The sequence below is a fragment of the Temnothorax longispinosus genome, chromosome 5, assembly GCF_030848805.1.
Source record: "Temnothorax longispinosus isolate EJ_2023e chromosome 5, Tlon_JGU_v1, whole genome shotgun sequence".
Lineage (NCBI taxonomy): Eukaryota > Metazoa > Arthropoda > Insecta > Hymenoptera > Formicidae > Temnothorax > Temnothorax longispinosus.
Window position 1 is genome coordinate 15,147,346 of NC_092362.1, and position 26,683 is coordinate 15,174,028.

At 37.7% G+C, this 26,683-nt stretch overlaps 5 protein-coding genes across 15 annotated transcripts; 2 read left to right on the forward strand and 3 right to left on the reverse strand.

The window, feature by feature from the left end:
- Positions 1-30: 30 nt before the first annotated feature.
- LOC139813410 (sulfhydryl oxidase 1) lies at positions 31-4,927 on the reverse strand. 6 transcript variants are annotated; one of them, XM_071778909.1, is made up of 4 exons: positions 4,791-4,927; positions 3,180-3,524; positions 2,738-2,990; positions 31-2,376 (listed from the first exon to the last, which is right to left on the reverse strand). In XM_071778909.1, the coding sequence occupies exons 1-4, from the start codon at positions 4,819-4,821 to the stop codon at positions 939-941; spliced, it is 2,067 nt and encodes a 688-aa protein (XP_071635010.1). In that variant the 5' UTR covers positions 4,822-4,927; the 3' UTR covers positions 31-938. The 6 variants fall into 6 exon arrangements, with proteins under 6 accessions (XP_071635010.1, XP_071635011.1, XP_071635007.1 ...); XM_071778910.1 differs by having other exon boundaries at positions 4,778-4,916; XM_071778906.1 differs by lacking the exon at positions 4,791-4,927 and adding an exon at positions 4,312-4,476.
- Positions 4,894-6,570, forward strand: Lamtor3 (Late endosomal/lysosomal adaptor, MAPK and MTOR activator 3). The gene is made up of 4 exons (XM_071778923.1): positions 4,894-5,164; positions 5,247-5,508; positions 5,656-5,883; positions 6,004-6,570. Exons 2-4 carry the CDS (start codon positions 5,500-5,502, stop codon positions 6,139-6,141), a joined length of 375 nt encoding a protein of 124 aa, XP_071635024.1. The 5' UTR covers positions 4,894-5,164; positions 5,247-5,499; the 3' UTR covers positions 6,142-6,570.
- A 564-nt stretch (positions 6,571-7,134) lies between these two features.
- On the reverse strand, positions 7,135-9,679 carry LOC139813413 (glyoxylate reductase/hydroxypyruvate reductase). The gene is made up of 7 exons (XM_071778917.1): positions 9,472-9,679; positions 9,314-9,394; positions 9,101-9,237; positions 8,769-8,958; positions 8,226-8,392; positions 7,547-7,837; positions 7,135-7,339 (listed from the first exon to the last, which is right to left on the reverse strand). The coding sequence occupies exons 2-7, from the start codon at positions 9,388-9,390 to the stop codon at positions 7,221-7,223; spliced, it is 981 nt and encodes a 326-aa protein (XP_071635018.1). The 5' UTR covers positions 9,391-9,394; positions 9,472-9,679; the 3' UTR covers positions 7,135-7,220.
- Positions 9,680-11,971: 2,292 nt separating this feature from the next.
- On the forward strand, positions 11,972-18,450 carry Papi (tudor and KH domain containing protein papi). Of its 3 annotated transcripts, none has more exons than XM_071777470.1 (10): positions 11,972-12,111; positions 13,382-13,540; positions 13,671-14,073; positions 14,154-14,477; positions 14,649-14,759; positions 14,885-15,042; positions 15,207-15,427; positions 15,503-15,683; positions 15,906-15,953; positions 18,133-18,450. In XM_071777470.1, exons 2-10 carry the CDS (start codon positions 13,427-13,429, stop codon positions 18,448-18,450), a joined length of 1,878 nt encoding a protein of 625 aa, XP_071633571.1. In that variant the 5' UTR covers positions 11,972-12,111; positions 13,382-13,426. The 3 variants fall into 3 exon arrangements, 1 of the variants encoding a protein (XP_071633571.1); XR_011731895.1 differs by lacking the exon at positions 18,133-18,450 and adding an exon at positions 16,194-17,052 and having other exon boundaries at positions 11,973-12,111; positions 15,906-16,083; XR_011731896.1 differs by lacking the exons at positions 11,972-12,111; positions 18,133-18,450 and adding exons at positions 12,240-12,470; positions 16,194-17,052 and having other exon boundaries at positions 15,906-16,083.
- On the reverse strand, positions 17,742-26,671 carry LOC139812573 (uncharacterized). Of its 4 annotated transcripts, none has more exons than XR_011731894.1 (11): positions 25,747-26,671; positions 24,385-24,667; positions 23,894-24,132; positions 23,468-23,787; positions 22,696-23,308; positions 22,110-22,461; positions 21,393-21,798; positions 20,994-21,259; positions 20,718-20,902; positions 20,246-20,386; positions 17,742-18,565 (listed from the first exon to the last, which is right to left on the reverse strand). XR_011731894.1 is itself a non-coding variant. In XM_071777468.1 (11 exons), exons 3-11 carry the CDS (start codon positions 24,484-24,486, stop codon positions 20,323-20,325), a joined length of 2,547 nt encoding a protein of 848 aa, XP_071633569.1. In that variant the 5' UTR covers positions 24,487-24,667; positions 25,747-25,788; positions 25,853-26,670; the 3' UTR covers positions 18,934-20,322. The 4 variants fall into 4 exon arrangements, 2 of the variants coding, with proteins under 2 accessions (XP_071633569.1, XP_071633568.1); XR_011731893.1 differs by lacking the exon at positions 17,742-18,565 and adding an exon at positions 18,934-20,137; XM_071777468.1 differs by lacking the exon at positions 17,742-18,565 and having other exon boundaries at positions 18,934-20,386; positions 25,747-25,788; positions 25,853-26,670.
- Positions 26,672-26,683: the final 12 nt, after the last annotated feature.

Below are 26,683 nucleotides of genomic sequence, written 5' to 3' on the forward strand. Positions count from 1 at the left end.
TTATGGTAATTAAATGATTGTATTATACTGTTTAGGGTTTTTTTTTCGATGCAATACATAATAATAATGATGTGACTCCGACAGAAAATCATTTCAGTCACGTCGCTGAGCACTCGCGGTACATATATTATTTATAATGACGTACGGTTTCATGAGGATTATAATTGCACTGACGTTCCAGCAAGATGAGAGCATTACTCCGTATATTATATCCGTATATAGTGATATTAAATAATCAAATGTACTTTATGAATGTACTTTTTTACTTGATCCACATTCTTATCTTGTCACCTGTATATATTATCAGACATACATCTATACTTCTATATCTTTTACAAGATAATACGAATCTCTGAATAAAAATCTCATAGAAACCGATAATAAAGATATATTCTTTGGATGAGTTCAAGGCAAATGTTACAAAGCAAGATCGCTAATTCAACTTGGGGGAAAATTTTATAACTATTCGGCAATTCAATCTTTATTTAAAAAAATAAAATAAAAAAAACGTGAAAGAATATATCGTTGATCCCTGCTTTGGAAATATTCTATACAAAATGCATGCTATTTTTGCCAGTAGAAAAATGCTAATTGACATAATCTGCATCAAATTATCTGATTCCAACCATCTTGCTTGGAATCGAGTAAATGCTTTTCGATTCATTTCGATTCATTTTGATTAGTTGATTACTATCGTTTCGCTACTGGCGTCACTGGTTTAATGCAGAAAAATTCTTAAATTACATTTGCCCAGATGCAAATTCGACTTTCATCGCCGTTGGAATGATCGTTATATAGTTGGAAGATATCACAACCCAAAGATTTGAGATTTACCGTTCTCTTGATTGAAACTCAAGTGCCTGAGTGATGCTTGCTGGTCCAGGAACGTTACGTGATTGCGCGCGCATAGAGTATAAGCGCCAAAATAAAAAACAAAATTATACTTTAGGCAATAAATTAATGTGACCTTTCTTTTTATATGTCCTCTTAACGGCGAACTTGATACATACTAACACGAGTATCGCAGCCGAAGTAACGTATAACACCACACAGATGCTGATGTCAAATATGTTCAAGTCCCAACCGAAAGCTGTAGCGTGCTTCGTCGTCTCCTTGGCGAGTCTCTGCGGCCTCACTCTCGAGCCGTTGCCATTCGTCATGCCCGTGTCATCGGCATTGCTGATCCCGTCGAACTTGATGCTGTTGTAACTGTATTTGAATTTTAGGTATCGTAAAACCTCCTCCTCATTCCAGCTATTGTTAACGTGTCTACACGTCGGGCAGTGTTTGGCCGCGGGATACTGTATCTTCCTGTGCTCGGGATCCTCCGTATCGTCGCCCGACAGTCGAGCGTTTACCTGATTGTGTGCCCGCCACAGCCAGAGCACGGCCTCGTCTTTGGTGCGCACGTCGAATATCTTGTTCGTGCCGGCCATCTCCACGAAATGCGCGGCACAGTCGGCGCAGCCGAAGAAGGTCCCGATGTAGCCGTGCATCGCTCGCAGCACCGCCGCGGGATCCTGCGAGAAAGTCTGAGTAACGAACGATTTGTTGTGCTCCAACGCGAAATTTACGGTCAACATGTGAAACATGGTCCACAATCCGCAGGGATATCCGCGATACGAATCCGTGCTCCCCTTGCATCCTATCCATTGACGGGGCGCGCCCGAGTACACCGGCGACATTTCTTCCTCCGTCGTCTTCGCCAGCTGGCTGAACTCCTCGCCGGTCATCGCATTCTTCTTCTCGACGACGTCGCGTATTATCTCCAGATACACGTTATGACGTCGTAGAGGAAAGTACGCCGCTAACACCGCGAGATACTTGTGTAACGCCTCCATTTTCTCACCGTCTATCGACTTCATCAAGGATATCTCATGATTGATCGAGTAACGCAGCGCACTCTCCAGATCGAGTTGATACAAATAATCACCGGTCTTTTTCGACATTTCTAGTTGTTCCTCCACCACTTCGTAACCCTTCGCAATCGTTGAGCTTCTTGTTCGATGCGTGTTCTCCGCATTTTGCACAGTGCCACGGGACACTGTCGTACCTACTTCGTCGATATTTACTCCTCTTGCAATCAAGTAATCTTTGATAGCTCGTCGAACTCCCTGCCTCGTTGGTATTCTCACGCTGACGACCCTTTGCGATTCATTGCGTCCGAAAGCTATCAAGGTTGGGAACTTGGTAACCTTGTTCATCAAGCACAGTAGTTCGTTGTCGGAGGTCACCCTACGTATCTGTAAGCTGCTGATTTTGTGAAGATCAAGAATAACTTCCGCGCCCAGGAGTGAATCCGTGCTCTCGAAAATGAGGAAGAAATGCTTTACATTGCTAGATGCTGTTTTCCAAATGTCCGTTATTTCGACATTCCTGCGAACAAATATGATGTATTAACATATTTTTTGTTACGCAAAAATAGGGAAAAATTTAATCTCTTGACTTATTCACAGACAATCGCTAAAGAAAAAATTCTTTTTTGAAAAAATTGAGCTCGTCTTATTCACAAACATTAAATTGTCATAAATCTGAGAACATATATCTAAAATCTAATAAATCTAAAGCAACTACAAATAAGTTTTATAGCATGCCTTTAAATTGTGAATTACATAAATAATTTTAGAAAAAATACAAACAATTATGGATTACACACGTATGTGGAGGACAAAAATCATTTGGCTTAGTCGTAACAAGAAAATATCTACGAATTAACTGTGAAAAATTTATGATATACCTATATGGCGCAATGTTAGGCCATGTAGATCCTCGTCCTTCCTGTTGTTCCGTTTCGAGCCTGCTAATTAAATTGTGTCTCACCGAATCAACGCTGTCCCCCTTTTCTATTACTATACCCAAGGACGGTGGGTGTGCGTTTATAGAGAAATATTTCAGCATTGGATAGTGCATAATCTCGTACTCGCGACAGATTGGATTGTTGTCGTCATCGGCACAATCTATAGCCGCGACAACGACGATATCATTCCAAGCTGAAACATTGTAACTAATTATTATGTATATACATATACATAAATAAGGGAATCAAAAGTGAGCGAATGATTTTGTCAACGCCATTTTCTATTCTGACCAAATTAATTCTTGGAGAAAATCACTTAAATATGTAATTTAATAAATTGTTTATATATACAATTTTTTTTACAATTAATTAAATAACTTACATAGAATGTCGCTCGCCAAAGCCTTCCACGTCGGTGCGAATCTGTAACAAAAGCCGCACCAGCTGTTGTAAAACTCGACCAGCCAGCTCCTGGTACTTCCGTAAACGTTTGCCTTGAAATTTGTGGCATTGAGTATCACTACATCGTCACTGGCGTTATACAAGCCTTGACCACCTAGCATAATCAGACTTTGATCCAGATTCTTATGAGGTACTACAGCTGCGCTGCTCCAGTTTATCGTTAGAACGTTGAGTAGGCACAACCTCAGTATAATCCTCGTTATCTCTAGCTGCTGCATCTTGTGTCTCCAATAATTAACATTAAAACTCAGCAACTCCCCTTTTTCTATAATTATGCAATGTTGGTTGATCATTAGAATAATATATTAAATGTCATTTTAACATCGCATATATCAACTTTAATATGCATTATATGGAGCTCTCGTTACATTTGGCAGTTTTACTATTCCCTAACTTTACAATTTTCTTTAAAAAATAATAATAATAATAATAATACTCCAAGAATTGTTTGTAATTGAAAATAACTTAATAGTATAAAAATCTCACAATGTAATACTCAAAATATTATTTCTTATTGTTATCTATGCACTATTTACTCTTCTGTTTTTTTTTAATTCCATTTCCAACAAACTATATTTCAGGAGGGAAAAATACTCCTCGACTAATTCTAGTTCAAAAATTTTAATTCTAAATGGCAAAGATAAAAAAAGTAAGATCATCAACTGCTGATCGAAAGAACAGTCGGTGATTCTGCAACATCTCGAACACATGTCACTTTCAAAAATAATTAAATACAAAATTTGCTTTCCAAGGACTAACGTAAGCTGAATTTTAGATAAAATGAAAAGAATCCACTGAACTTTCCATATGGGAATTCCATACATAAATTCGAGTTCTACATAAAACGGAAAAAATCCGTCTGACATTCCGCAGGACTTACACAATTCGAATTTCGTGCGTGAGAAAGCCAACACGTACTGAGACAAATTGCAAGTAATGTTATTTTATAATATGCGATACAACGTGCCGATAGATTGCCTCCGATTACATGAAAAAGAAAAAAAAAGATATTGTATGGATACAGCACCTTTCTACGTGTTATCTCTACATACCTCTCGACAGATACGTTCCCAGTCGGCTGACACTGGCTGACACGTCGAGCGATATGAGACCATTGAGACCTCGTCGGTTCCACCTCAACATTAGAGGGAGTAATTTCTTAATTTAGTAATTTACATTGATGTACATGGTACATCTAATGTTGAGGCGGAACCGACGAGGTCTCATATCGCTCGACGTGTCAGCCGACTGGGAACGTATCTGGCAAGAGGTACGTAGAGATAACACGTAGAAAGATGCTGTATCCATATATCTTGTTTTTTTTTTTCATGTAATCGGAGGCAATCTATCGGCACGTTGTATCGCATATTATAAAATAATTATTGGCAATTTGTCTCAGAGTGTTGGCTTTCCCTCGCACGAAATTTGAATTGTATAAGTCTCTTGCGGAATGTCTGACGGATTTTTTCCGTTTTTACGTAGACGTAGAACTCGAATTTATGTAATTCCCGTACATACCGATGGTACATACCGATCACGACATTCACGACGTGATCAAACATAACCTAACCTAACGGGCGTAATGCCTAATTTGCACTGGCCGCGACTGACGTGCGAGTGTTGGTGATCATTATAACTGCGCTACGTTACACTTTCTGCACTCTGAAATGAGATAGACACGCGATTAGTTGTCGGTTGAGAAAAGGAAGATAAGGAAAAAGAGAAATTCAGCTGCAGAGAACTGATTGAACTGATTGTAGGTTTGTTCTTTGTACCTGCTGTCTTGCACTTCTCGAAATGAAATAGAAAATATAAATAATATAATTAGACGAAGAGAAGAAGAATGTTGAAGAGTACAAAGGTTTCAGCTACAAAGTGGGTGTATTAATAAACAAATATCGCGAGGTAGGATAAGAAAATTAAATATTTTTGTATAATACTTCACAGAATTTTAACTTTTCTATATTTATTGCGGTGTTTTTTGCAGGAGTGATTGATGTCAAACCCTATACAAATCCCAGTAGAGTGAAATGACGGTGGAGCTTTTGTAAGAACGATTAGAATTTATTGATTGCTGTTACACGTAGCAATCGTCACGTCTCATCGATCGTGAAAACGCGTGTCGTGTATCGCGATAAGGTTATCGAAGGCGAAAGGTGATAACGCTCGACGATCGTGCACATCCGAAGAAACTAATCCTATCGCTTGGTCGTCGTTTACGGCCACGTTTTCCAGAAAGAATGACAGTTGTAAGTTTGGACATTCGCTATAAAAAGCGTCGCATTTTTTGCATTTGAGGTTATGCTTTGTTTTGATTAGATGTGAAATATTTCGGATCTTGTTCGATCATTCTATCTGTTGCTCTGGTCGCTCAGATTGCGTTTTTGTTATTTCAGGAATTGAAGAAGTTTCTTTACGGACTGCTGACCGACGTAGAAGGTTTGCACAGCATATTAATTACGGACAGGGACGGAGTGCCTGTTGTATCCGTAGCTAACGAAAAGGCACCAGAGTTAGCTACGAGAGCCAGTTTTTTATCCACTTTCGGAATGGCTACGGATCAGGGAAGTAAACTGGGACTTGGCAAAAATAAAACCGTTATATGCATGTACAGTAATTACCAGGTAAGATGCGCGAGACAAAAAAGTATGAAATAAATTTTAAAATTAATGTATTACGAGTATAATTTGTCTATTTGATGAAATTGTTTTTGCAGTTAAGGATCTTCTTTATTTTCTTTTCAGGTAATCCAGATGAATAAGTTGCCATTGGTTGTTAGTTTTATCGCTAGTCACAGTTGCAACACTGGCCATGTATTGTCGCTGGAGAACAAGATTGACCCCATTTTAAGTAGTTTAAAAAATGCAGTGGTGGAAGCCTGATGGTTACTCGTTGTTCATTATGGGTGATAAATGCTGAACACTTCAGGATCTGTGAATTGTTGCAAATACTGCATAAACAGTGTCTCTTTTTTTTATTTTTTTTTTTAAGAATGACGTTTTCACGTGCTTGGATTTGTTCATAATGTTGCAAGTGTGCTTTGAAAAGTAATTATTATATAATATTTTGATGTAAGAACTTATTACAGTGAAGGTTTTTTTTTTTTTAGAAATTCAGAGATTTATACTTAGAGCTAGAATATTATTTATTTGTTTAAAAAAAATACACGTGATATCTTTTATGAGACTTCAAGAAACATCTAAATATACTAACGCCGTTGTACAATTTTTGAAGATTTCCTACGTAGCATTATTTATATAAAACCATTTCAATGTAACAACAAATAAATTAATTGGATTTGATAAGCAAGATTTTCAAAAATATGTAGAGAAAATTCATTTTATATACCAATAAAAATATTTACTTTACACAAAATACATACCAGTTTCTATGAAATCGTTTCTATTAAATCTATGAGGCAGAAGAATTATACAGATGCATATACTTTGCTGGAGTATTTACGCTTTACGCATATCATTAAGATGCCTGTGTTAGTTGCGTATGTCATTAATGTCGGTCATCTTTCTATACGTTAATCTGATGGTGCAACTAATTTTTTTTCCACATACGCAAAATGGCAAAAAAATGCCAGTTTGCTATCATACTTTTCTTTAATTCAACTTATTATATTTTATACTAATTGGGAATTTATAAGAGACTTATAAAACTTCCTTCAATCATAATTATTTGTATATGGTATTACAAATTACATGAAATTTTCTGGCGCGTCATTACAGCGCAAATGCAAACGTGTTTAATCTCTTTGATCGCCTGACGGATATAATTAATTAATGATTATGAGATCAAATTGGGATTAGTCAAGTGATTATATTTGTGCAATTTGAAGAAGAATCAAAGAGAATTTTATTAAATCGTATGGTTAAAAAAACCATTGTTTCTAATAACATTTTTGAATAAATAAAGTGACAAATATAATGCACAACGTACAAAGAAGATGGATTTAGGGTATAGCGTATACCAAGTCTCTGTTGTTAAGACCATTGATAATATTTTGCGCTGCGACTGTAGCCATGTCATTACGGGTTCTGGTCGTCGCGCTGCCTAAGTGTGGCACAATTACTGTAATTACCAAAATATAAAATTGCTAATCTCTGATGCACTACATGTAAATTATGATACAATATTAGATATATTATAGCATTACATTCCTTGAATTTTGAAATTGTAGAATTCCTAAGAGCATGATCGATTTTTTTTAATACTCAGTTGTGCGATATTCCGTGTTATAAGAAAAAATAACAAGAAAATGAAAATGATTATACCGACCAACATTACGTAGTGTTAGAAGTTTGTGTTTAGGTGGTAGCGGTTCCGGATCGGTGACGTCTAGTCCGGCAGCGAATATCTTCGACGTACAAAGAGCTCTCTCAAGTGCAGCGGTATCGACGATCTCACCGCGAGCCACGTTCACGAAGACGGGTTGCTTCTTCATTTCGCCAAAAGCTTCGTCGTTGAAACGTTTTCGGGTTTCATCATTCAGAGGTGCCGAAATCACGAGAAAATCGCTCTCGGCCAGAAACTCACCCCAAGTTACATATTTCACTCCAAGTTCCTTTTCTGAATCATATATATTACTCATTTTAAAGGATTACTGCGTTGTGTAATTATTGAATTACGTGTTTGTAAAAAATTCATTTCAATAATAATCCTATAAATGCACTATTCAGATAAACGCAGAAGAAATTTTCACGAAGCAATTAAAGATATATTTATTATTAGAAATCTATTTAATTAACGAATCTAGATTCTTAGGAATTTCTATATTTTTAGATAAATACCTATAATAAAATTAATAAAAATATATATTTTTTGATCTGTATTTCGCATATTGAACTCTTATAGGTAAAATGTATGAAGTAAAATATATCGACAATGTAGAATATAGACATGTAGAACATTGAGACTGGAAAAAATATTATAGTCTCCTAATAAGTTGCGAGCGTACCTGCTTTATCCTTATTACGCGGTCCGGTATGGATAAATTTCCCTACTTCGAATGCCTTCAATCGTTTAACTATTTCTTGGCCGATATTTCCTAGGCCAAAGATGCCGACCGTAGAACCTCGTATATCTCGTCCCAGCAGCCACTGTGGTCCCGTACTTCTCTCACACCTTAATTATACGTAATTAATTGTATCATATATCTGATATATCTATTGCTACACTGTACAGTTTTTTATTTTACGTATATAAGCAACCTGATAAAAGCTAGACGATAGAAACAGACTCAATATATGATTTTTTTATAGACCATTTCGGCTAGATCTATACTTACATATCAATGCAATATAAACAGAATAAAAGAAATATACATGGAGAATATTTATCAAACGTACCAGAATGAGAACCGATATTCATTGAACAAGAATAACGCACTTTGATTATATCGATTATTTTTCTATCTAATGATCTAATATCTTATCGGACTTTTCAAGCAAGGATTTTTATATCAATTGAATTGTAATCTAAAATGAGTCAAAACAGTTACTCTTCCATCTTCTGGCGACCCTCATGGGCGCGCCTCGCCGCGGATAACAACAAGAGCACTGCCATTTCCGCGACTGCAGCGGACAGCACCTCCGGTGTGTGCCCGGCTTTAATTCCTCTTTTTTTAATTAATGTAGTATCTATGTGATCATATCCGGACGACATTGTCGATACGACCTTTAATTTTCTCCCTGAAAAAAGAAAATCAAATTCGTTGATTTGCTTGATAAAATCTCGCAGTCACATTTTTTTACGCTTTAAAAGAAAAGATATGCATTCGCATATCGTGTAGTATAAGTTCTATCGAGAAAAGCAATAAAAATGGATATCTACCGGCGGTATCGAGAAACTTCTTGTCAACTTTAACTTTGCTAGCGAGGAATACAGCATCGTAGCCCTGCTTAAGAGCTCCCAATATTTTTGGTCGACTTACATCTGCATTATAATTCTCTAGAATAGTGACCGTGCAGCTACATCAACAATAGTAAACGATGAGAGAGTAATCTGTATAATTTTCTTAAATATTCCAAATTTATTCAGACTTACTTGTTAGCCTTAAGCAAGTCGATGCCGGGCTTGGGCACCTCCATGTGATCCACCAAAACTTCCCATTTTTGACTCATTGCGCTGTTTAAATCAGGAAATTGAGAAATAATAATCGATTCGTCAAAACACGTTTGCAGATGCCACGGGCGCGTACTCACGTAATCTCTAAATATTTCTCCCGGCGATGAAAGTCCTCTATCAACTTAACTCAGTTTCAAGGATTCACCGTGTCGCACCGACTTTCAAACGGATTTGACAGACGTTATTTGTCTGATAACAGCGATGTAGGCTTCCATCGACTGCGACCTGCGACTTTCACGTATGCTGCTCTCCGATATCTATGTCAAACACTCGACGGAGCGATGTTGTGCGAGCTCGATTAGATATACCAGTACTAACCGGTTTAGATATGACAACAAAACAAAGATAACGGTCAAAACTGAAGACGTTCCATTCCATCAAGGGTTGTCAAGGATATATATTGAATACATAGTTACATAACATAATTCACAAGCTACGGGAATTACTCATTGAAGTTAACCGCGAGTAGCGGTGCGAAGGACGCGTGAAGAATTAGCACAGTTTTCATCTTTTTCTCTCCAACATGAAAATAAATTAAAAAGAGGAAAGATAAACTATGCAAGTTCAGCTAAAACGAAACAGGCCTATTGTCAAAGTTAATCAGAATATGTCCTGATATTCCGATAAAATCGAAAAAAATTATCAGCAAACACACAGAATTTCGATATGCAACCGCGAACTTAATTCAATTTGAATTTTACACTCTCAGATTATTTGTAAGATGCGAAATGAAGTAAGCTGATAAACCATCTAGGGTGTCATACCTTCTTAGGGCCGGTATCACAGTCTCCGATTAACGTGATCCTCCGATTAAACTCACTCTGCATCTCTTTCTAACTGTCTCCCTAGAAAGAGACGAAGAGTGAGTTTAATCGGAGGATCACATTAATCGGAGACTGTGATATCGGCCCTTAGACGATTAACGTTTGCCCTTTGAGTGACAGCGTAACTGCGCCGTGTGCGTTGCATCGGATGCCGGGCGATCCCGCCGGAGGTAGACATGAATGAATTGGATGTGCTACCGACGGAAGAACCCGCATATATAAGCCTGTGTAGCGATAATGACGAATTTATATCGTGCGATCACTTGCGTTATCTAATACAAGAGATAGGTATTAGATTTTTGATCATTGATATGATACTAGGCCGAAGGCCCATTCATTATGAAAGTTCCAGGATATGGAATATTGATACATCTTTGCGACCGTATCTTGGAACTTTCATAATGTATCTTGGAACTATGGTGTGGCCTTTTATTCTGCCCTGACTGGAAATGAAACGCGAGAAAGTCTGCCACCTGTTGGCGGCCCTCTCGTATAGCTTCGCGGGCCGCAGTCTGGCCCACGCGCTCGGCGCGTGATCGGTTGGCGCGCGCGCGGCGCGCGTACCGTTCCGATTGTGTGGTCGGGAGACCGCCACACCAAATATCAACAATATCGAGAATGAGATTTTGGAGACATTTGAACATCTAGATTTGTCCGCGGTGTACTCTAACGAGGAAGAAGAGCGAATAAGAAAGAACAAATTGAATAACAAGAACGACGTGAAAATGGATCATGATGAAAACAAATCAGCGATATCCAGGCATATCAATTCGAACAGCAATGACATTTCGCCAAACAAATCCAAGAATTTCGTTACTCAGGTAACGAAGACGAAATCAATTGACAAACGGCCGTATCAGGACGACAGTGTGAATGGGCAACGATTGGATGGTTCCGCTAGTCCAATATTATCTGCTCCTAAAAGAAGAAAGTTGAAACCTGTTATTTTTGATCACAGTAGTAAACTAATTACCTTGAGGACGAGTGAAAATGAAAAAAGGCTGCAACAACAGCTACAGCAGCAGCAGCCACAGCAGCAGCAACAGGAACAGCAGCAACAGGAGCAACAGCAGCAGCAACAGGAGCAGCAGCAGCCGCAGCAGCAACAAAGGTCTCTCTCTCTCTCTCTCTCTCTCTCTCTCTCTCTCTCTCTCACACACACACACACACACACACACACACACACACACACACACACACACACATGCGCGCGCGCGTTTTTATTCTATTCTTAGTATTCTATTTATGCATTATTTATTTGTAAATTTCATTTTCAGCTTATGAAGTAAGCTGATAAACCATCTAGGGTGTCATACCTTCTTAGGGCCGGTATCACAGTCTCCGATTAACGTGATCCTCCGATTAAACTCACTCTGCATCTCTTTCTAACTGTCTCCCTAGAAAGAGACGAAGAGTGAGTTTAATCGGAGGATCACGTTAATCGGAGACTGTGATACCGGCCCTTAATATCAAGATCGTAGCCCTTGAAACTCAAATTCGCGACTCACTTTAAACCATTCCATCTTTTTCGAATTATAAACGTCACGTGCGTGAGGTCACGTGCAGTATTATGGGCGCGTTCAGCAGACCAAGCCGCTGAGTAGCGTCGAAAGTCGAACGTGATTGGCTCTTACTTTTAGAACCAACCAATCAACGCAGTGTGTTGATAAGACGAACTCAACAGTTGTGTCTCCTGAAAGCGTCGTGGACAGTGGACACGTGGACAGATATCTATTTGATAAATGATAACGTTCTACGCATGCGTATAGGCCGTATAGTGCTCAGTTCCGGTATTCGGCTTCCGAGAGATGAGTGATGAATTGATGATTCCGCCGGGTCTTATCGCGGAGATTGTATTTCTTATTCCGCGTGGTCAGATTCTATTTAACTGAGGTATCTATTCGATTTATGTTAATAGATTATGTCATGTGAGCGTATTTATAACCGATAACTGTATTTAACAGAGACAAGTAGGGACAATATAGGAGAAACGTAAGAATGAAAATGAGAGGTTAGGTGCGCGTCTCTTTCCAAGTGCGAGGAAAGCGGTCGCATCTTTTTTCTTTCCATCGATCGCGTAATCGGACGAGAAAAGCATCTGACTCATTATATTATTGGTATCTCTCATTAATGCTTGTTAATAGCAAATCTTCGCGTTTCTAACGGGAACGCGAATCCACGATTGAGGTTATAACACGTGAACGGTGATGTAATTGCTAAAGATATCAACGAACTATATACTGTACTGGAAGGTGAATGGAACTGCCAGGTTTAATTAGCACCCGGGCAAAAAGAAGAAAAAGATGGGTTGGTTAGGGATCATGGGTCTGTTTTCTGTTGCTGAACTAGTGCAGCCAGTTCAGCATTAGTCAGAAGACAGACCCTATTTCTGTTTCTTTAGCGAATTTTGATTGATCAATTGTTTTCTATTGTTTTCGATGAATACAGCATTATAAAAGGACGAACTGGTTCTCCATCTTTTCGTCCCATTTTTTTCTAATATAGAGCACATTCCAATAATAGTCCTGGAAAAGATCTCAGAATTTTTCATAGTATTAATCGGAATTTCCATCAACATTTTAACTGTCTTAGAATTTTAAGATTTTTTTCAGACTTTTAACACAAATTGGAACATCTTTAAGAAAAACTGACAAAATAATAATAAAATATTTCAGATTTTTCCCGCCAACACATCGTTGTAGAAATCTGAATAAATATAAGAAAATCTGCGTTTTTATCAGAAATTTTCATACATATACGGATACTGATGTATTCCGAAAATCCTCATCTAATTATTTCTGAAAGTATTTGAGAAATTATTTATATATTTTTTCAAAATTTTTCATAAAAATAAATTCTTAGAAAATTTCTGAGAAAATATGAGAAACTTTTTCACCAGCGAGTTCACGGTTAAATCGAGATTTTACACGAGATGTATCTATTTATGAAATTATTAAATATTAGATTAGATTATTAAATTTTACGCCGAAAACGTAAGATAATCACGTGTTACTACTGAGAAAATTTTTACGTATTAATAAAAAGTGGAAAAAAAGCGAAATATATATTTTTTAATTATGTAAATGAGTATGTAAATATGTATAAATTATTAATTATATAAATAATACATGCATGTTTTCAATGTTTTTATATTTTGTTGCAGAGATTATACGTCAAGATACATCATTTTGGTTAAATCCATAGAAAAATGAAGTGGATATCAAGTGTGAACAGACAGTCGGTATTGCCGATTTTATTAGGCATATCTCTAACAACTTTTGGACTGTCAGTGGCACTTGTGTTGTTTAATATGCTTGAAAAGGTGAAGTTTGCATTCCTACCACAAAATTTCTTTATGCCACTTTTTCTCGATTACAAATCTGTCTATATAAAGTTCAGTAAAGTTTATTTGTTTGTTAAATACAAGTTTATCTATTAATATCGTATCACAGGATGATGATGATGATAGAAAGAAACATGATCGGGTAGCAAAAAGAGAGTCTAAACGCAAGGAAGTCTGTGTAAAATTGAGTATACCTCATAAGTGTGTACCCGCTGTTATCGGTAAAGGTGGTACTGTGATAACAAATATCCAAGAGTTAACCAACACGCGCATCAAAATGGATGAGGAAATCGCATTTAATTCAGAACGTATCTGTAACATATGGTCCGACGACATGAAAAACATTACCTCGGCGAGGAGTATGATACAATATATAGTAGAGAATCAACCTGTCATCGAAACCTTTGAATTGTTCCTGCCTTTCGAAGCCTTTAAAGAAGTTTTTCCAAGGCCAGCTGAATTTGTGCAACAGATTCAAAAAACCTACGGCGTAAAAGTTACAGTTGAGAATGGTGCTAATTTATATTGAGTAACGATAGTATTACGTATGTTGCTGTATCATGTTACTGTAATAATTACTAATTCTTTGCAGTTGGATTGAAGCAAAGGGTTACAATAAAGGGAACTGTTGACCAAATAGCATCAGCCGTTATAGAAATAGAAGACAGAGTTCAGGAAAATTTCGAAGCTCAATGTCAGCTAGAGACGTATCTTTCATCTGGAAGAATGCCTGAATATTGTGGAGATTCTGATGCTGAAGACATGATAAACGGTCCTGATAGTGATATTTATGATTATTTAGTGCCATATAATGTTTGCAGAGGAATCATAGAGAAAGATAGGTGTGCTATGGAAGAAATAGAAAAGTCTTCTGGTGCAAAAATCATAGGTTATGAAGCTATTGCTAATTACAAAGGTACATATCATTTTAACGTGTTTGCTACGATTTGTCTTGATTAATATATTTTGTTTCATTGTTAACTATATATATTATGATATACAATTAATTCTTTTTTCATTATTTTGTATTTTGCTACAATCTATAATAGCAATTGTTGTAGTAATCGTGGTAATTTATTTTTTATAGATACAAGAGACAGAAATATAGTAATAAAAGGGACTGATGAACAAGTAAAGTTAGCCGCTAGTCTGATAAAAAGTAAAACTAAGCATCTTATTTTAAATCCTGCATTACAAAGTACGTAATAAAAACAACTTGTATTCGTGAAACATTTGATTTTTGTGAATTATAATTTATAGCATTTCATTAAAGTTCATTAATTTGTTTGATACTGTATTACAATTAAATTTAAATTTTAATAGATGGTTCAATGGAAGTATTTGTATCTGCGATGAAGTCGCCAAACCTGTTCTGGATTCAAGTGATAAATTGTGCAAACGTCGAGTTACAGTGCTTAGTATACGAGATGACGGAATATTACAATAAAGAGGAAAATTGCAAGCTTCATATTTTGAAAACAGTAAGCGGAAGAGACGTGACTCGATTAACTTTAAGATATTGCTGTAGCAAGATATTTAAAATAAATATAAACGAGAAATAAAGTTGTACATACGATATTATATTATCACTAATAATAATATAGTTCAATTATATCTATAGTTTATAACCGGTTATTAATTCTAGATAATAAAAGGCCAAACGGTAGCAGTCAGACATAAATATGACAACAAGTGGTATCGTGCAGAAGTAATGTCCGTCTTAAACTCCCCTATGTACCAAGTCTTTCTTGTGGATTATGGAGATGTGAAAATCGTGCATGAAGATGATATGTTGGAACTCTGTACAAACATGTTGAGCTTACGACAGCAGGCGGTGGAGTGTTCGCTGATAAACGTGAAGCCACCGTAAATCAATATCTCACTGATCAATGACTTCATTTCAGTTATTGATCGCCTTCAATGAAACATTGTTATTTTCAGAGGAGACAAGTGGACTTCCAAAGCCTGCGAGAAGTTCGCCGAATTTGTTCATTTAGGGAAATGGGAACCGCTTATTGCTACAGTTAAAGGCTACAAAGAGCGTGTGGTCGCACACGAAGAACCTCACCGTAAAGGGTCAGTGATTCCTTGCATTGATCTGTACGACAAGGCTAGCAATCGGGTAAGAAAGGGGTATAAAAAATTTATGTAGTGAATGTTGTGCTCACACTGTTGCGTGGAATTAATTTTAATGGCATATCTTAAAAATATCTTAGAAAGCTGTATTCGATGTTAATATTTCATTTGAAAATTGTATCAAAATAATTTTTCCTAAAAGAAAAACTTAGAACACGTATTACAAACGTGATTGTTTAAAAGTCTTATAAATGCTCTATCATTACAGAACATTGGGGATAATTTGGTACAAATAGGATTGGCTGAAATCGAGGAAGTGAGTTTCACACGTTTGTCTCGCCGTCGTAGATGCAATTCTCCATTCATTCTATCCGATCCTGAGTAAATGCTATTCATAAGGCCAATATTAATTTCAAGAAATAATTGAATTAATGGTATCAAAAGAGGTAATAATGTTTATTTATCATATTTTTAAGAATATACTGTGACTCACGAAACTGATGTGAATATTGACAATTCTTCTTTTCGTTTTATTTCATTTATGATAACTTTTTAGGAATCTGAGCAGCCGATTGAAGAAATAAAAAATACCGATAAAGAAGCAAATGAACAATTCTCTGACCAGTAAAAGAAAAATATTAATATAGGACACACTACGCGAATAATCTTGAATGAATTTGAATAGCAACTTAGATGAAACATATCGAACTATTCAAATTAATCTAAACATTATGCAGAGCGAAACCAAGTATTAAGTTCGATTCTTTTTCTGTTTGGAGTCACTATACTGTATTATTTATATACATATATATAGTAGTTCCTATTTTATAATCAAAGTTTATATATATGTATATATATAAAAAACACTAACTGTTTTTTAGTATATAGGATATAATATTTTTGATATATTGGAATCGTAAATTCATAAAACGATTAAACTCAGGTTTCGCTTCTTACTTTTCAACAAATGATAGTTGAAGTTATCTTTCAATGAATGGAGATATTAAGATATTATAACATACGTATTTGATTTTTTATTTTTGTAACTTATTTTTAAGTGTATTAACATAAGACAATATATGCGATATGAGTGAATAATTAAATCGTAATATAATGGAATGATTTTTTAAGGATAACAGTTGGATAAACGGAAAAAAACAAATGTGAGAGTAGCTCTTTCAATAGTATAAGGATTTAGTACATTAATAATTATTACGCAAGTTTTATCAGCTCACTCTGTTTAATAATGATAAAATGTGATAAGAAAAGAAAGATACTGATATCGTTGTTATAATAGTTAGGTTTCAAACTGATGACGATTAAACAAAGACAAGCGTATATAATGATAAAAAAGAATAATTTTTGTTGATTTAAGAATGTAAGAATGTAAGAAAATAAATTCATTTTTTGTAAAACTGATTGTTCAAGTTATTAAACCGTCAACAAGTAGCTGAATCGGCAAGCGTGCCGCATCGAATCGCGGAAAGAAAAACGCACGGGGAAAATAAAGGATGATCGAAAGTTCGGTTAAAAGAAGATCGAAAGTGCCAAGGCGTGACTCGGGAAGAAGGATATAACGATTTTTTTTCGAGAACTCCGCTGCACGTTTTAATGGCTCGCGGTCGTACCAGCCTAGCGCGACAATTGACTCGCGATTGGGATAAACATGGTATAAGAAGTAGCCAGAAGTAATTGTCGGTTCCTTCCAGAGAGACTAGAAAGCTGCGGCGAAGCGAAACGTATAAAACGGCGACGACTGAGCTCCTCTCTTTAGTTCGACGAATCGATTTCCTGTTTACTTTCAGCTCACCGCAAGAATAATGAATAATTTGGTAAATAACATTTATATTGTTTATTGTAACTTCATTAATCTCTTTACATAGAGTTAAATTGCATTCGACAAATGGAATATCTCGTTTTTCAATAATAAGAAAAGACTCGAGAAGTATATTTCACAAATTTATTCAAAATTAAATTTCATTATTTTGTGTATAATATGTTCTTTTCTTATATTGAAATAAATTATTTTTAATTACTGTTGAAATGACTAATAATTAAAAAAGAATAATATAATTTCATAATAAAGATTAAAATGGAGACCATGTTAAAATCAAAATTTTTATTTTGACAAAATAATTTGATAGATTCTCTTCAATAGATCAAATTCTTGAATATTTGTACAGATTTTATTTTATAAATCCTCGCTTTGATTTCAGAATTATTGAATTTCAAGTGCCAAAGAAAGAAAGATAATGTATATTAACACTTTATCTACTGCTCGCGGATAAAATCAGTACACATTGTCGAACGTATTGCTGTAAATGTTTTTCGAACAAAATTTGGAAATCGGTACATATAGCAGAATGATAAGAATAACGAAATGTTCATTGTCAATTAATATCCAATCGATGAGCGGTCAATAGGCAGTAAAAGGCCTATTAATAGGCTCCCGACTGATAAAGTATTAAATAAAATTTGATGTTTTTTTTTTCTAGGGTATTGCATTGACGTTGCTGTGCGCTGTTTGCGGTGTACTAGGAGGTCGACGTTACATCGCTATTCCTGTCGACGGTATCGACGGTATCGACGTCATCGAGGTGAATCCGCTCACACCCTCGTTATCAAGGGTGGCCAGACAAACGGAGGCATATGTACCAGTTGCTGTATCCAGCGCTTCTCATCAAGACGACTCTGAGATACAGCGTTCCGAGCGATCGGCCGCACGTGTCCTGGACTATGTCGATTTCGGAGGACATACTGGCTCCAACGGAGCTTTCAGCTGGTATGCCGACTATCCGGCTCATCGTTTGTAATTTCCCAAGGCAAATCGAAGACGGCGCAGAACATCGTTAATGTAGTAATTAGAAGTTATAACTTGTATGTATAGCGACGAAGGCTGCACGAACGAAATTTAATCATCGGAAGTCTCTGGGAATAAAAGACATGAGACTTTAGTAACGAGTTGTCTATAAAAGATGTAAATTCTCGAGTCTAATCTATAAGCAAGTTCGATATTTTAATGTCGAAGAATTCAAGGCTTTCAGGAAAGATTTTCGAGGCGGATGATGTAGCTTATCTTGTGATCCAATTTTCTTTTATTTTCTGGTATCTGTTTACGGTACAATAAATAGTGATGAAGATTGACATCTCATCGTTTTTGCGTTAATATTCAGCTAAGTATCCATGGATCTAAAAATTCAGTGATAGAACACGTCGAATCGGTCTTTGTCGCCGTTCGAAAAAAATAAACCAAAAATTCGGATTCCTCGGTTAAGACAATAGGTACAGCCTCGGGATATGATTAATATTTGTATTTATACAGCCAAGTGTAGTGCCCACACTTTATATACGCGTGTCTCTTTAAAATGTACAGATAGATATACATATACATAAAATACATATACATACGTACACTAAAACATTTGTTCATCGAAAGCTCGTAAGCAACGCGCGAAGATATTAAGTTCATAACAAATCTGATAGCGTTTACTGTCTTTACGCGAACCGCTTTTATCTACTATTCTTTTTAGTTCCAGTCCAAAAATACGCACATCGAAAAAAAGTTTTATATCGTAATCTTATTTTATATCGATTAAACTGCACATTTATTCATCTGACGGAGAAACAGCGTCAATAATACTAATATTACGGACTGGAGGAAACAATCTGTTAGGTGAAGTTATACGAAAATTATTTTCCATCTTGATATAGAGAGAAAATGGGATGGAACGCGAAACTTTTCTCGATGTGTGTATTAATAAGAACTGATCGCAGTAGCCAAAATAAAAAATTTATCCTTTCTCTTTGAACACAATCCCTTAACAATCTAACGTTACAATATCGCGCGGCAAGCAAACATTGTCGCCGAGAATACTCGCGTAAAATACGATCACAATGCGTGTGGCACGCTGTGAAATAAAACAGCAGAGTTTGCTGTACGTAGCCTCTCAGTTATTGATAGAAACTATCGATTAATTTTGATTATTTCTGCTGGAAATTAATTGGCGGCTGATTTTATCTTTTTCAATTACACGAATCTGTTCTTTTAATTCCCTCATTCTCCAAAGTATCTTTCATTGTTGCTCTATTTGTTCTTATTTTCGGAACACCCACTGATACGATGTATAAGTACTTAAGTTTCTCAAAGATACTCAAGTATCTCTGATCTTTATTTTTCTCTCATTATTTCTTAGAAAATCAAACACAGTAAGACGTTGATATAGCGGAATTCATCACTACTATCTTTGCAGCTAGTGGCGATAATCCACTCACTTGAAGATATCACACAAAGTTGATTAGTATTGGATGTACGTGTATGTATATACGTATAGTATATACAAATATAATTATGCTGATCACATAATGCTCGCTGTTGTGTGGGTGCGATTTATAACAAGTTTTAATATATATCTTGGCAAATCTGCTATTGCACTGGTGTCCGAAGGTGTCTTTTTTTTTTTAATTTCGACATTTTCGACAAACTTTAACACGTAGACGATTCTGTATGGGAATAGTAGAATTATAGAATCGCCACAGATTAGGAATAGTCATCTCGCTAATCAGAGACTGGCTAACTTTCGAAGATGACAATCCACAAGCATAACTTACATGTCATCGACCAGTTCTTACATGGTGTATTGGGAGAGTAGAATACGAGGAGTGACCATGGTGGTCGGTGCTTCGGGTCAAGTGGTGCACCAAGCAAGCACCACCTTCTTGAAGGGGACGAAGATTGCTCGATCCGGCTCGCTGTTAAATAAATTTATTCTTGATTAAAATAAACGATGGGATTTATTAAGTTACAATTTAATTAACTGTATACCAAACACTTTATTTTATAGCAGCATATGTCCGGAAATGTTAAAAACAGAAAGGTTATTACGACGAAATTGTCTAAATAATTTAAAGACGAACAGAAAAAAATAGCTAAATTGATTTTATAATTTTTATTTACGTTCAAGAATTCTTCTTTGTATTTTTTCTTCCTATTCCCTAATATAGTTTCAAATAAAAAAGTATAATACTCGAGCTTTGCGTTTGCGAAATATTCCGTATTTTAGAAATAACCTCGTAAGCTTACCAATCGAAGAATCTTCTGCCATGGAAGGTACCATCGGATGAACCATTGACATATGGCAGTTCCACTCCCACATGCACTTCTTCTCGACCTGGAACGGGACCTACATATCTCACGCGACCCTGCAGGACCCTGCCCTCCGGCGATATAACTTTTACGAGGTGATCCAGTTTGAGATCTCTTGGTATCTGGAGAGTAAACACAAAAATTTGAGTTATAAATTTAGAACATTGAGAATTCAACGATTGAAGCGTAAAAAATCACGAACGTGACCAATACCTTTGGCAAATATGGCTTGGCGTCCTGAGGAGGATGCCAATCGCGTATCAAGTCTGGCTCCGAATGTCTTCGCGCCCTTCTTCGCCTTGCTGTCTGCCTGCTCCAATAATCCGTATTAGAGCTCGATATCGTTAACATTGAATCGATGCTTCGCCGCAGATAATCCTCGGCCTCGTCAATCAACGATTCGGTAGAGTCTCCGCTATTTTCGCCGCCGACCGAGTCTGAACGCAAGTTGGGTAGACTACCGCGCGTCATTGGACACTCTGGAAGTTATGATCATTTTCTTTCATCTTGAACTCACTATCTGAATCAATGTAAATTTTTCCTTTCTCAAATACTTCTTGCATTATGTTCATTTTGCAACTTCCCGATTATCACTTTGTACATATACCGTACCTTGGAAGGTCACCTTGGATCGCGTTCTCTTTGGTGCGTTTTTCGAAATTTTGGAGGAGGTCGACGGGGGATGCACGTGTGTTGGAGAAGATGGCATCGAGGACCATGTCGGCCTTGGTGTGGAAGTTGCAACTGGGACCCTCCACGTGTCGAAGGATGCCGCTGTCGCTCTCCAGGAGTGTCTTCGCGGAGGACCGCCGACAACTTCGAGTCCAGGCGACGGTATCGACGTCAGAGAGCCGCGATATCGCGAAGGATACAGGTCGGTTGACAGCCGACAGTCGCAGGGACTCGGCAGACCCGTTGCGGGATTGCAACGGGGCCAGTATCCCGCAGGAGAGCCCAGGGACTCGCGTCTATGAACTTCCGGTGTACGGAGACCACAGCCGCGCGAACTAAGACACGTCTGAAGAAGGAAAAAACCATTATACTGGTTTCAATAACGATTCTTTAGGAAATCTGAAATTTACTTCTATGCAGTTTTCAATCTAATAACTAAAAACTTTTGCATAAAAATTTCACTCTTACTAATCCTTCTTTTGTGCTATAATTAAATTTTGAATTAAATTATCTCCAAAGAGTAAACTCTAAAATATTGAGAAAACATTTATTATCTATTTTACCGTCTAATATAATTGAATAAATATATACAGCCTATTTATAGCCTAACGTTAGTAACATACTTAAATTTGTTCAACAGATTTGTTTTAACTTTACCTGCGCATGTGGTTCATGGCACAAGTGATCCGCGCTCCTCGATAATTCTGGTACCATGCTAGTAAAGCTGATGTCAGACAACATCACTCTTCTAGCTTCTCGAGTTTTGTCCGACAGCCTCAATCGGCCAGGCACTCCGGTTGGTAGCGCAAACTTGCTCGGTAGTGTCGTAAAGGTATGCGCGACCTTATGTGCGAGATAGCTCTCGGATCGCCATTGTGCTGGAAGCGCGGAGATGTCCGTCTGGGCACCAGATTCTTTTCGGGCACCACTACTACGGTCCATCACTGGCCGCAATGGAGCAGTGGTCTTTCTCCGACTACCAGCCAGAGCTTCCCGGTGAATAATAGGTCTGGAAGGACAACGGATAATAATACATTATAAAATTGTAACAATAAAGAAAAAAAACAATAAAACATATCTATACAATTAGAAATTGATAACAACAATCGACCAAATAGTTAAATTTTAAGCTGAAAATACATAATCAACGTAAATTGTATGAATATCACGATTTATGAATTTCTTAGACACGACGCAAGGTTAAGAGATCGTTTCTCGAAGCATATTATTTAATATTGTAAACCTGTAAGCCGTCGGTGGCGCAGCGAGAGTGTTTCTCCTCGTGACATGCCGCAAGGATGATCCTGTTGTACTTTCGGTATCTTCCAATACACCGCACTTGCTAATGTCAGTCTCAACCAGGACGGAGCACTGCGACCACATCTTGTTGAGCCTGGTACTGGAGCTTTCGTCGAATCTATCGACACTCTCCTCGCGATCGATGCTAGAACTCTGCGAGGAGACGGGCTCCTCGACGGAGCTGGTTTTTTCACCGTTACAGACCAACGACTCGCCCTCCGCTGACTTTGTGTATTTGAGTAAGATAGGCTGGCCACCAGAGCCCGCGTGCTGCCAGGTCTCCGTTTCAGTAATAGACACCAGGTCCTCCTGCAGACCGAGATCGCGACATGTCTCATCTGTTGTAAATATCAGCTCGATGTCGTCCAATTCTTCCGATTCATTTTCCGAGTGTTCGTTCGGTCTCGGCGAATCACCCGGTTGACCCTGCCGATGTATCTGAGATTGATCCACTTGATCGCTGAACACGGAATTATCGCCCTCAGAAATGGATTTCAAACTCAAGTCTTCGGTATCCTTCTCAGGAATGTCTAAATGATCCATATTAGCTGGATCGCCTAGAATCGCCAACGAATAGAACACGTTTAAAAATATTTTAATAAAAGATATGTATATGTATATATATTTTTAAAAAAGTCTAACAATAAATCGTGCTTTCCATAATTTTCAATATCTCGTTAAAAAAAATTTTTAGCTTATATTTATGAATCATCTACCTGAGATTTCCACTCGAGGCTCATCCTCGTTGCCAGTCACATTCGTTGTCAAAGTCGAGGATTTGTGGTTCTCATTTAGGGAAACGTTCAGCATCGTGGACGCTATCTCGGTAATTTTGGTATTAACTGTGCTTTTGGAAGATTTTGATGAATCTTGAAACTTGTCGGGTCGGTTAGCACGAGAAGACAGATCAGGACTATTGTTGTTGCTGCTGCTACCACTGTCGCGGTCAGAGGCTGGTTCGTTAAACGCGATCTTAGCATCAGTAGCAATCTTCTTGGGCACATCCATAGTGGTTTCCTCAGGATCCGTCGGTTGACTGTTATGTAAAAAAATTTCAATGAATCTGCTGTTGATTCGTCGATTGAATCCTTGCATCGAAGGATCCATTTTCTACGCTAGCGATTAAATCAATTTGTACTCACTCCATATGGGCTTCTACGACGAGTCGGACGTGTTTCGACTGAAGCGGAGGGCTGGTCGCCGCATCGCACGAGAATTCGCAGCTTCTACTCAGGATCTTTCGCCTGAGCACGTGATTCTCGAGAGCCAGACGGCCAACCTCATCAGCGTAGCTTTCGCCGGAAAAATTCCCGACGCTTTCCTGCAGTCGGCGGAGCTCCTCGCGTGACGAGTCCAAAGCTGAGCGCAGTGACACAACTGTCTGCAACACGAGCAAGACAAGCTAAAACTTTTTATCTCAACGAGAGATATGTAGCAATGAAAATGATATGAATAATTAATAACAATTATTTTAATAATTAATAATTTTTAATATAAGAGTTGATATAAATCGCAGTAGATACTTTTAGCACCAATTGCAAATAAGATTAACAATTATCTGCTAAAGAAAAAGAATCCTCTTTAACCGTGTAATAAATAAAATGTAATAAAATAAAACGGCAATATATCGTACTTGGTGTAAGGCTCTTATGACGTCTAATCCGGATATTCCCTGGGATGGCAAGGTGCTCCGGAAGAGCCTCTGAAGAGACGATTGGCCAGTTTCGGCTTCCATGCCTCCACCACCCCGCCTAATGTTTTCGAGTGGATTCTACTTCCGCTACGGATCATGCCGAATTCGCTGTTGCCCGTCGCTCTGTTTTTTTTTTTCTCCAGCGAGATCCTTGCTTCTCAACAGCAGAATAGCTTTGACTTGGTTCAGCTAAATCTCTTCATTTCTCAGCATGTTTGTTCTTCTGCAAAGTACGACATTAATTTTTCAAAAGATTGATCGTCGTTAACATTAATTAAGTGTCTTTCGCCTAATTTTCTTCTCTTTACATTTTTCAAGTAATATTTTTTACACATTAAACGCCAATTTCTTCCTCCTTAAATTTATTTTCTACAATCTCAAGTATTAGCTTAAATGTCAACGCATCAGTTTTTCCTAAGAAAATTTTATTACATTCTTCATGGCTTACGTCCCTTATAGGTAAACAATTTGTATATAAATAACAGTGTAATAGGTAACTATTTACTGTTTATGATATAAATGTTTGCAAATATTGCATAATATAAAATCAATTAATAAAAATTTGACAATGCTGAAAAGTGAAATTGAAGGACACACATGATATTTTTTCTCAAAAAGAACGACAATGTAATTAACGTATGATTTTAACATTAAACCATCTGTGTGTATATCGCGAAATTCAACGGTAAAAATAAAATTAAAAGGCAAAATATTCAACAGAGAGAAATTATTTAGCTTCAGTCCATAGAACTTTAAGATTGAATAATTATTTCAGATATCTGATATTATATCCTTTAGAAGAGTAATAAAAAATTATAGCTACGACAAGCTAACACAAGAAAGCAAAATCGATGTACCGTTAAAAAAGGAGCAAAAAATTATAGCTATTACAAGCTAGTACAAGTAAAATCAATGATTGATAAAATTAACTAGTCTTCAGAAAATATCAGAGAGTTTAAATTTTGTACATATGTTACACACACATATATATATAATAGATAAATATATGTGTATATTGTATATAAATAAATAAATAAATTACACACATATATATATATATATATATATATATATATATATATAAAATTTGTAAGCTTATATATACATATAGGTATATATACTCACAAAGGTATAAATTTAGCGATATGCTATTCTCTCGATTATTCTATTAATCTATACATGTTTCTCGTATAATTTGCGTCGCATTTCGCAGCCGAAAATGCGTTTCATTCTTTAAAGAACCACTCGCCACACAAGCAAAACCGTCACAGGTAACCGGGTAACTCGTTCGCGGAGGCTCACCTCTGTTTCAAAAAGATTTGTCGGCGAGCAGAGTTTGCATCCCTGGAAATATCGGTGATCCGGTGAATGCGATTTTTCGTCGACGGAAAATTAATCACGGACTTACATCCTCACGCATCGGGTGTGTTGTACATCGGCGACATAATACGCCGTCGGAAAATCGCTGGAAAATCCCTAGAAAATTCCGAGGTCGCGGGACAACTTTACCGTCGGCGAGCGGCGCGTGTCGACGATGGGCTCGATCTCGTCGCCGCGAGATGATCTCCCGTCATTTTTCACAAGAAAAAAAATTAATTGCACGAGATGCGTCGCTGAAAACGCCGTTGGAAAATATCCAGAGATGTTTTGGCCGCCGCCGAGTCAAGTCAAATCACTGTAACGGCCGTCTCGAGTCAAGTCGATGACACTGTCGCGAAAAACTGTTGTTGGCGATGACAGCCGCAGACAGCTGAGACAGCTACGGAGACGGCGACGGCGACGATGACAGGAGCGATCGATCCGACCGTTCGATCGCGGCGGTTACATCGATGACGCGGGGGACCGAGAAGACGCGCGGCCGTGAGGGTGCGCGATGAGGAAGGCGCGCGGCGAGGTCGGCGAGGAGGTCCGAGGGACGGCCGAGCGGGCCGAGGCCGCACGAATACGGCGTCGACGAGGACGACGAGGACGTTCGATCGCGACGACGACGGGCGCCGTCGCCCGCTTCTTCGGCCACGGTCGGCCGCTCACGGCGATGCCGTACGAGGCATCGCGGCATCGCGCGCGTGCTCTCGCGCTATGCCGGGCCAACCGGGCACGCTGCCGTCAGTGCCGTCGCCCGCGGGATACGAGGATGCGACGGGCAAGGAGTTTACGTCGAGCGTCGGTCGCGCTCAGTCGCGCTGACCGGAGAGCTGTCAGCTGTCACTAGTGTCACTTGTCACTGGCAGACTGCTCA

Coding starts and splice junctions, on each gene's coding strand:
- LOC139813410 (XM_071778906.1), bottom strand. CDS start 4,402: ATGTTGAGGTGGAACCGACGAGGTCTCAATGGTCTCATATCGCTCGAC. Junction 2,991..3,179: donor TTTGGCGAGCGACATTCTAT/GTAAGTTATTTA, acceptor ACAATGTTTCAG/CTTGGAATGATATCGTCGTT. Junction 2,377..2,737: donor CCTAACATTGCGCCATATAG/GTATATCATAAA, acceptor ATTTGTTCGCAG/GAATGTCGAAATAACGGACA.
- Lamtor3 (XM_071778923.1), top strand. Junction 5,884..6,003: donor GCATGTACAGTAATTACCAG/GTAAGATGCGCG, acceptor TTTTCTTTTCAG/GTAATCCAGATGAATAAGTT.
- LOC139813413 (XM_071778917.1), bottom strand. CDS start 9,390: ATGAGTCAAAAATGGGAAGTTTTGGTGGATCACATGGAGGTGCCCAAG. Junction 9,238..9,313: donor GACTTGCTTAAGGCTAACAA/GTAAGTCTGAAT, acceptor TTGTTGATGTAG/CTGCACGGTCACTATTCTAG. Junction 8,959..9,100: donor GAAGTTTCTCGATACCGCCG/GTAGATATCCAT, acceptor TTCTTTTTTCAG/GGAGAAAATTAAAGGTCGTA.
- Papi (XM_071777470.1), top strand. CDS start 13,427: ATGAAGTGGATATCAAGTGTGAACAGACAGTCGGTATTGCCGATTTTA. Junction 13,541..13,670: donor TGTTTAATATGCTTGAAAAG/GTGAAGTTTGCA, acceptor ATCGTATCACAG/GATGATGATGATGATAGAAA. Junction 14,760..14,884: donor TTTAAATCCTGCATTACAAA/GTACGTAATAAA, acceptor AAATTTTAATAG/ATGGTTCAATGGAAGTATTT.
- LOC139812573 (XM_071777468.1), bottom strand. CDS start 24,486: ATGGAAGCCGAAACTGGCCAATCGTCTCTTCAGAGGCTCTTCCGGAGC. Junction 23,788..23,893: donor GTCGTAGAAGCCCATATGGA/GTGAGTACAAAT, acceptor TTTACATAACAG/TCAACCGACGGATCCTGAGG. Junction 21,799..22,109: donor GCCATGAACCACATGCGCAG/GTAAAGTTAAAA, acceptor TTCCTTCTTCAG/ACGTGTCTTAGTTCGCGCGG.